A 9,866-nucleotide genomic window follows, 5' to 3' on the forward strand; every position below is an offset into this window, starting at 1 on the left:
CCCGCTGCCGTGGCAAAGAAACTGCGTTTGTTTAAAACTTCACTGGAGATTCACCTGCGTAAAGCAAAGAGTGGAGGCAGCCAAGCGATCGGCCCCAGAGAGCTCTCAGCGCTCCGTGGCAGCTTGTGTGCATGCGCACGTGGTGGTGGTGGTGGTGGTTGTGGTGTTGGTGGTGGTCGTGGTGGCACAGAGCGGTGGTGCGGCGGTGAGCACACTGCGCTACGAACCTGCTGACCAGAGTTCGATTCCGGCTCACGACCAACACCAGTGAAGATTATCTGAACTGGTCCTGCGCCTCCCCTAAGTCGACTCAGCCTCAAATGACTAACTGGTTGGTGCGATGTGTAAACATCAGCAGAAGGGAGACAAAGGCGGCCGGGCGTGTTGCTGGCCACCCACCCCCTTGTGTGCCGTGCCGGACTTCGTAGGTGCTCGCTAACGTCACTTGCTCGAGAAGTTTAAGGCTATACCGGAGGTCTTTGTGTTTTTGTGGCACACAGACCATTGTTAATCTGGAGATGGCTACGTTCAATTCCGGGCACCTCATGCCAGCTGTAGATGCGGGCTCGTCTTCGGCCGACAAGCGTAAAACGAGCACGCTATGCAGCTTGTTGGCTAGGTAATAAGCATGTAAATAATATTCATACCTTGCCCAGTGATATGATGAATTGTCAAGATTCAGGGTCTCGATTTGATGAAGGAATCAATTCCTTATTTGCGTAATTTGTTTCTCATGCATCGCGGCTCATTTGTAGAGTTTTGTTCACTACATTATCCGAAATCTGGCAAATGCATCCTCTTAGTCACGTTTATATGCGCTTTAGTGGGAAGATACAAGAAGTAACTTGCACGGATAATAAATAGCACCCCCCCCCCCCCCCACCCTGCGTCACTGTGCAGCAACTGTGCTGTGGCTTTGAGCCCTGCTTAACCAAGTGGTCCTCATTTCAATAGCAGCTACACTCGTACGAACTGAGCAAAATAATCCAACGTTTATTGAGAAGATTGAGATGGCATTGAGTCTAAGGACATTCGTTGTCTTTTAACCCTTCCAATTCTGATTACGTACATGTACGTCACCGGAACAGCATCGATTCCGAATGGAATTGCAAGCAAAAGGCCATGCGGGAGGGCAAGTGGCACAGTTTAGCGCCAGCTATCATAGGCTGCGGTGGTGTCGCTACAGTTCTCTGCGGTGAGCACAGCACAGCAGCGGCTACACTTCTCTAAATAAAATTAACGCTAACCGCTTGCGCGTTCCGAGATTCAGCGGTGAACGGGCCACACCCTGAAACTTGCAGACATCTCGACACGTAAAAAGGTTAATAAGGACATCAATCCTTATTAAAAGAGAGAGCCCTTGGGCAGTTTCCAACCCGAGCTGGCAACGAACCACCTCCCAGTGGACGGGGCTGTCTAAGAGGTCAGAGTTTTAGGGCTCAGTCTCCATACACCAATAGTTTGGCATTGACACAAATTATGGAACCTCGGTGAGAATAATCGTCAATTAATATTTACACCACGCCTGCCATGCAGTGCATCTCAAGGCAGCCTGCGAACAGGGGATTCCGAGTGGCAGCTGTCCCTGTGAGGCACAAGATGAGTGCAGAACTGGCCTGCAAGTGCCCAACGTATGTTGAACTTCTTTCGCACAGTACGTGTCCAATCGTGCAAGTGGCCATTACTCTGCAAGTAAAGGGAAAATGTAGCTATCTGGCTTCCCAATTTGGCAATTGTATGAAATTTGGAGAGTTTGGTCAATGACGCCAGCGCATGCACACACACATGGGCTACTGTTAAGATCCATTGCGAAGCAGACGGAGTGTCTCTCGCGGTTAATACGGCCGCGGTGTGAACCGGAGAGCGAACCACGAATCTCCGTAAGCGGCAAAAACGAGCGACTGCTGGGCCATGCCACCACTCATATCAAAGCATCGCAAGCATCCTCACCAGGGCAGGAGGTTCTCCTTTGGCAGAATCCGTCTCGTGGCCGCTCTTCTCCATGTCCCCCTGTCACGTGTCACCACAGCGAGTGGTGCGCGTCCACATGCTCCCGGCGCTGCCCCTGTACCGTGCATCCACGCGGCACACATCGAGACGGCCAGGAGTTGGTCAGGAGGCTTCGGTAGTGATGGCGCTGAGAAGAGCTCCGATTTTTTTGGAACTCGCTTGAAGTCCAGAGTAGTGCCAAAGCGATTAATCACGTGCATGAATTAATTAATTCATTTAAAGAACGAGAAAAAACAACAGTCAAACGTGTTTTTTTTTTAATTGATAAATCAGCAACTTTTTTAAAACTGGGGGATGCTGAGCAGCCGGCCTTCGAAATGCGGGAGACTCGGAGCAGGGATCACGCCCAGAGTGCCACTGTGACGACGAGTGGTGGCGACGATAGCGCCATCGGTTTAATTAAATACTGCGATTATGCACATTATACAGAAGCTATTTTTTTTTTACTGGATATGATTCATTCAAGATGTAATCAATAAATCAATAGCTTCAATGGTCAACAGTCAACAGCTAAAGGCCGTGGACTTTTGCGTATGGTGAGATTTTTTTTGTTGTTAATCTCTACCTGGCCACCAACGATAGCAAACAGACACTCGCTGTGAACATTTTGGAATTGCCCCCCCCCCTTGCAGCCCAGCCAACACCAAGGGCTTCAGCAGGGAAAGAAAAAGCCGTGCAACGTGTCCAATTACTGTTGTGAAAGAGCACGTGGTGCAGCACTGCCAGGGCACGGTTTCCACGATGAATGGCAAGGTTTATGAGGGTGAACTTAATTACTTGAAGGTGAAAATAAACTTTCCCTTGGTTTGAGGGTTACTAGGGCTCTGACATGCTAGTCTTTGCCATGCTTCGAATAGGTTACAACACTGTAATATACAGGATAATAATAGCATCAATATCATAGCGCGATGAAATATTATATTACAATACGTTATGTCTGCCCATCCTTCCATTATTTTCAAGACAACTATAACAGCTCGAGGTAAATAACTATAAAACTTACCACATAGCTTACCAAGAACAATGCCCAGCACTGTACAGCCCATTCAGGGAGCCTCTATATATGTGTGACCGAAGAAAAAAAATCATCAGCAGCATCAGAATGATCTATCTGCTGCTGGATGAAGGCCTTCCCAAGCCGCCCCCATCCCAGACGGTCTCGCGATGCAACTGTCCGTCCACGCTGAAGCGTCAAAGGACCGAGCGCTGCTCTATGAAAGTCGATCCAGCATTCAGATGATTGCGAGTCACACACACACACATGCTCCGTGAGCGTGCACTTGTTCACTCGGCAGAGGGAACTTTGTTTTACCTTCAGACGAGTTGAGACGTTCAAAAACTTCTGCTCGTAAATCCTCCCCAGCTGTGAACAAAAACACAATAATCACAAAAAATCGATAATCGTTTAACAGGTCAATTATTGGAGCTGATGAAAATTCCTTTTGTATGAGCCCAAATTAAATAGCAACAGATGAAAAATGTTATTTTATAATTACGTACGTGTGTACATCATGTACAGCCCTTTTGTGTATCCACTCCTGAAAGAGGGCCTCACCAAGTCGTGCAGGCTTTTGGAATTTGACCATACTTCACCACGCTGCTCATTGCAGGTTGGTAAAAGGAAGGAATCGCGGATTCGAGAGCATAGAAGTTCAGTAGAACAATGGATCTTGCAGCATTGTCCTTTGCAGCCCAAAACCTATAGCACAGCCTCCGTAGACGCCCATGTTGACCTTGCATGCATGGTGATCACCCATCCAAGGGCTATACAGGTGCAATCCGACTGGTCTTCTGAGTTGTGACGGGATTGGATGCATTCCGGGTGACTGCAGTGATGATACAAGCAATTAATGCGTCAGCGGATCGGTGAATTTAGAGTTTCGGGGTCACGATTGGATTGAATAATTGATTCTCTTTGGCTGATGTGGTGCCTGTAAGATCTCCCTCACTTGGCTCCAGGGTTCATTCGACCGATCACATAAAATTTCCAATAATAATTACTATTATTACTTACAGCCCTTGGTCAATTCACTGCTTAGATGACAGCCTCTTCACACCATGGCAGTCACAGGGGTTGCTAGACCATACTTCACCATGCTGGTCAGTGCGGGTTGGTGAAGGGCCCAGGACTGGTTCAGGTATCATTCGTCACTGATGTTAGCCGTGGCCAGGAATGGAACCCAGGTTACTGCGTTCATAATGCAGTGCGCTAACCAGTGTGCCACCACTCCACCCCTCTTAATAAGGTTGCATATAGTTCATTTGTAATCATTAAGTACTCTGACAAGTACTCTGACTGACGCCACAGGCACATTATTGACCAGAGGCACTGAATTTGTGTTTTTTCAATACGGTAACTTTAGTGAGACAAAGTTCAACGAATCACTCATTGAAAGTTACATTTTTGGGGGAATGTTCTTTTTAGCAGGTTGCTGTCCAGGGTTAACTCATTTAACCTCGTCAAATCAAATACAAACCAGCCAATTACATTTAAGCACATTCTTAGTAGAGAACATGCACAGGTTAGAGGAAAGACTCTGCCTGTAAATAAAAGTAAGCGGGCTTGGGCAAGATATGTCCCTTGAGAGGATGACGGCCGGGTGGCCGAGACTAATGATGGCAGCCAAAGGATGGAACGCTCCCAAGACGGAGTTACGAGGTCAGCTTGTGTGTAGGTGCTGGGTGGACCACGAGAGATGGCCGACGGCTTGCGGCGGCCTTCATCCAGCAGTGAATCGATCATGGCTCATGATGATGACATACATACCCCAGTGCAGTCTAAATGACCCAGGCCCTTGCAGAAAGTAAAAACGGGGCGACGTGAATTTCCAGCAGATGCTATAAAAGATGCAGGCCCCCGCACAGCCGTTACTCGGCACGCATGAGCTTTTTCTATTTCGGTCGCATGTCAAAAACAGAGAACAGCATTATTGTTTTTATTATTGTTACTACATATAACGCTACACATCACTTAACGCAGGCATGCGAGTCGACACACTGAAGGGGGCCACAGCCAATAACGTGCAAACATTCTAAATCACATGGGCCTTTCCAAGCAAGTCAAGTGTAAAGACGTGAAACCATTAGCAGTTGCGTAGTCACGATGTTTTGAGCATGTACGAGTCATCTAAAAGCCCTGCAAGCTGTGGAGCAAAGGTCACTCGAAGGGATCCGAGGTAGTTCTGTAACATGCGCTTCCCCAGGCCGTCCTCTACCACAAAGGATTACACTGCTCTGCTGGTTATTTATCTCGTGACATAATGCCGACTGCAGAATCAGGACAAAAATGACGTTAACAAAAAAATAAAAACACCTCACAAGCTCCCAGACTAAGGGAGTGCGATTGGCAGTGTGTCTCGTCCCAACGATGGTGGGCAGAAACTCTCGCCAGAAGGACCGTTTGGGGGCCACAGAGGCACCTAGCTCTGCCTCTCTTTAACAATATGCCCACAGCGTTACAATATGATTACAGTATATGCAATATAATGTGGACATCTTTTAGCTTATAAATGTGGCTACATGTCCTGACGCTGTACAGAAATAATTGGCGTATTTATTTTTGCATACTATGCCGCAGTCACTTATAGCCAGAGGGGGGGGGGGGGGGGAAACGTCTTAATAGGCTGATCGTGAACACAGGCCGGGAGTCGACAAAACGTGTGACAACTTCTTTGGTTCTTTCGGTAAAGTCACGTGACTTTACCGAAAGAACCAAAGAAGATGAATCCTTGCAGTCACGAAAGCTTTAAATCGAAAATTAAACGTGTGAGAAGTTTAGACTTGGAAAAGGCACTCAGTTGTTTACTGTTCCTCTTCTTAACTGAATATGGACACTTTTGAAAGAAAAAGTGATGCAACCAACTAAACTTTTAAACTAATTTATTTTACCAGGTGAGACCCACTGAGCTATATGGCTCTTTTTCAGAAGCAACCTGGCCACAAATTATTGCTCAACGAAGTGGCTCATCAAGTGGAAATTTACAGCAGTCAAATTACTCTAAACACGTGCTTCTAAATGTGGAGGGCAAAACACCGGAGGACCCGGAGAAAAATGCACGTGCCCATGGGGAGAACACGCAAACAAATTCCAAATATACCGGCGTCAGTCAGGGTCGGGATCGAACCCACGACCTCCTGTGCACCAGGCAATGGAGTTAACATCTCGACGCCCTACTGCTTGCTCACACCACAAAAGTGTCGGGGAGCACGACTTCGCGTACGCCGGGCTTAAGGCTTGAAACTTACTTCCCGGCAAACTGCGCGGTTAGACAAAAATCGAATATCTTTCGGGAAACTTCTAAAATTAGATTTTTTTCAACCTGGCTTTTAATTGTTTTTTTTTATTTCGAATGAATAATGTGCTGCTGATCAATATTGTAAGCAGTGCAATAATACTTTCGGATTTCGGAAGTAGATTTGCACTTGCTGACGGAAGGGCCTCTAATTCGAGAGAGCGCCAGAGATGCACTCTCAAGGTATATGGCCTACTCTTCCACGTTCATGTTTTAAAACTGTACGTAGCTCTCTCATGGTTGGCTACGTATGGTGTGAAAGAAGTTCAACATACATAGTACATTGCAGTAGATTGCACAGTGATTTCTTTCTCTCTCTGCAGCTGCTCTGCTGATGCACACGGCAGAGTGCTGAGGGCCCTACACAATTCAACTGAAGCGTCTACACGTTATTAATATTAATGTGGCAGCACTTATGTGCACATCTAACTGGTCTCAATGACAGAATTGGGTTATCTGTGTCTTATATTCCTTGGCGCAAATCGGTGGCAGAGTGGTTGGTGCACCGTATTATGAACCCAACTAATATCCGTGACCATGGTTCCCCCTTAACCAACCCACACTGACGAGAATAGTGAAGTATGGTCAAACATCCCCCATGACTAACACGGCATTAGGCCACCTTCACCCAGCCGTGGATATACAAACGGCTGTGAAATGTTTTTTTCGGGGTGTAATGATGCATCGATGGATGGATTCATATTTCTTTATTAAGCTTACGACACATGCATCGTATTGTAAATATAATGAGCACCACTTTGTGAAGGAGCCAACAGTGGTTGTCCTATGGAACGACTCGTCCCCACCATCGGAGTGTGGAATGAACATAACTGGTTTAACGCTGTAAACAGGAGAGGAGCGACCCTTCAATGCTCACTTGAGCAGGAAATGATTTTCGCTTTTGACTTTATATTGTATGCAATGGGTTCATGGGGCTCCTCCAGCAACTAGAGGCCACTACAATCACCACAGTGTAGTTTTTTCCCATTAAATCGCAATCCTGAATCATGAAAATGTATTTAATCGAAAGGGAGCAAATTGTTACACCCCTAACGTATGACAGCCAGTGGTCGATACTCACGACAGAGGAAGCCAAAGATGGCAACGCGCCTAAGAGGACTGCACCACGGAAGTAAGAGCGATGAAATCAGCCCATGGCAAGTCCACGGGAGATGGTCAACGGCTTGGGGGGGGGGGGGGGCTTTCATTCAGCAGTGGATAGATCATGGCTGATGATGAATTTTGCGAAGCGCACGCACAGACTAATGCTCAACACCTCCCCGATTCATGTGGCTTTATAACCGAAAGATATACTTGACACATTGATACATTTTGAATTTACAGTATGTTTGTTTCCACAAAACAATTACAAAGTGTGAGGGCCGCCAAACATTTTAAACCATTGAGGTTTTACAGCATGATGGGGGGTGTTTTCCCTCTTTTGGCATTGTCAGGAGCTGCACGTCAGGGGCCGCCCTAAAGGCCACCAGGGGCCGCCAGTGGCCCGCTTAGGCTTGCAATGAAGAACACTGCTGTAGGCATAACGTCTATGTGTTTAAACAAAAATCTTCCACCACCCGACAGGGCAAAGCCAATCCAGTTGTCACGTGGCCAAATATTCAGCGATTTGGTTTGGTGTATCAGCAAAAACTGGAATGTTGAAGAGCAAGCAAATGTTTTACAATTTTATCTTTGAGTCCAATTTCACGTTGGTGGGTAGAAATTATTTAAAATAATAGGTTTTACCCTATTCTTATATTTTGATACTGGCAAGGGAGGTCCCAAGAAATTATTTGATGATTTTTTTCAACATAAAGGCCGCTCAAATCGCCACTATTTTTTGACATTTGACTATTCATTTTACTATTATTTTGTTCACCATATAAAATGTAAAAACTTGTGTTCAACCAATTCCAATGTTCTCCAGCTCGCCCGATGGGAAGCAGATGTGCACTAGCAATCTGTGAACCGAAACGTCTGCTCCGTTATTTTGGCACCCTAAAAAATGTATTAGCGAATTAAACTTTGAAGTTGAATAACATTAAAATGTTTTAACCTATAACATGCCTCGCTTGACAACTGAAACAAATCAGACTGATCCATCCATTTTCAGGCACTGCCATAACACATTGTGTAACAGTTTGAATAAATGAACGTCTTGATTTTGAAGATTCTGCAAACTCTTTATTAAGACCGACCACCACAATTGTTTCAAGAGAGCTCCACTAAAGGGTATTTAGCATAACCCCGACTACCCTGGCCAGACGTCTTCAAAGGAATGAGAGTGCACACACTTTCACCATTCACCCAAGCATTACCTGCTGATTGACTGAGGTGTACCCATTGACACTGTAGGATAGACAAAAAGCAGGCTGGGGGTGGAATAAAAAAAAACTCACCCAATTGGTTCAACTACTGAGCTGGGAGATGGAAACTCACCGGTAGGCTCTAGATTGCAAGCCAGTGTGCGAACCATTACACCAAAACCATATAAGCCAAGTCTGCGACAGTTACTCTTTTCACGATGGAATGTCGTACTGTACAGAATGTAAACATGCAGGGAAAACTTTGAAGGAAACCTACAAAATGCTGGAAACAATAGCGGGCCCCCAAGAATATAGAGGAAATGTTATGTTGTTGGGAAACGTTCATTACCTACGGTTGTAAACATAGCACATCAGCTGCCACCCGATGTAAATTTACATGTGACAAACTGCTATACAGTACTAAAGAGCACCTCTCACTTGAAATTACATGAAATTATGCAGCACCCGTGCGAAGGCATTGACTGAATAAGGCGAGTTTATGCCACAATATGGTGAATGTGGAACTGTGTGCAAAGGCCGCGTTGGTGAACAATGTAACATAGTAAGTCCTGGATTAAAAGTTTAATAAATTACAAGGTATCCACTATCCACCTACACCAAAGAGCCTTAATCAGACTGTTGGATCAAGTGCTGTTTGCGAGCACCTATTAAGGCTGGTACGGCGCACGATGTGTGGTGGTGTGTGTGTGGCCAGAAAACAACCCCGACCGCTTTTGTCTTCCCCGTGTTAATCTACATAGATAATACTGCATACTATTGTGACCGTGACACTGCACATACACGATATACAACATCAATAGCTTATACGGCATGTCAACAAGGCCAGAAAAGGCACGTTACATAAAGCAGGTAGTGCGTATGGGCTGAATGAAGTGCGCTGCGTTTTTTTTATTTGTTATTAATGTGGTATCTATGGGTTAGCCGCAATTGGGGGACCTTGCCAAGAATTGGGGGAAGTAGCAAATGATGAAGAGCCAGACGGGGCGAACCCACAGCAAACCCACAGAGTGCATCGAGACAAAGAGACGCTTGCATCAAGACTCCCCCCCGATGGTGAATGCCACAACACCGTCGTTTGAGACGCATTCACGACTGTACATTACACAATATGGATTTAACGTTGCATTTGGTGGTGGTGGTGTTGGTGGTGGTGTTGGTTGAGCGGTGGCATAGTGATTAGCGCACTGCAAGCCATCCGGGCAAGGGCTAACAACATCGGCAGGCCAATCGTTATCCG

The 9,866-nt window shown here is 46.1% G+C and overlaps 1 protein-coding gene across 2 annotated transcripts in view; it reads right to left on the reverse strand.

The window, feature by feature from the left end:
• Nucleotides 1-9,866, reverse strand: part of LOC116939069 (RIMS-binding protein 2-like) — a 143,944-nt gene that overhangs the window by 129,759 nt on the left and 4,319 nt on the right. For both annotated transcript variants that reach the window (XM_032946971.2, XM_032946972.2), the window contains exons 2-3: nt 3,323-3,373; nt 1,951-2,065 (exon numbers count right to left, since the gene is read on the reverse strand). In XM_032946971.2, the coding sequence (XP_032802862.2) occupies nt 1,951-2,004 (54 nt within the window). In that variant the 5' untranslated portion in view covers nt 2,005-2,065; nt 3,323-3,373. The remainder of the gene's footprint in view (nt 1-1,950; nt 2,066-3,322; nt 3,374-9,866) is intronic.

Source organism: Petromyzon marinus, chromosome 5, assembly GCF_048934315.1.
Source record: "Petromyzon marinus isolate PM22_M1 ecotype Great Lakes invasive population chromosome 5, UKy_Petmar_22M1.pri1.0, whole genome shotgun sequence".
Lineage (NCBI taxonomy): Eukaryota > Metazoa > Chordata > Hyperoartia > Petromyzontiformes > Petromyzontidae > Petromyzon > Petromyzon marinus.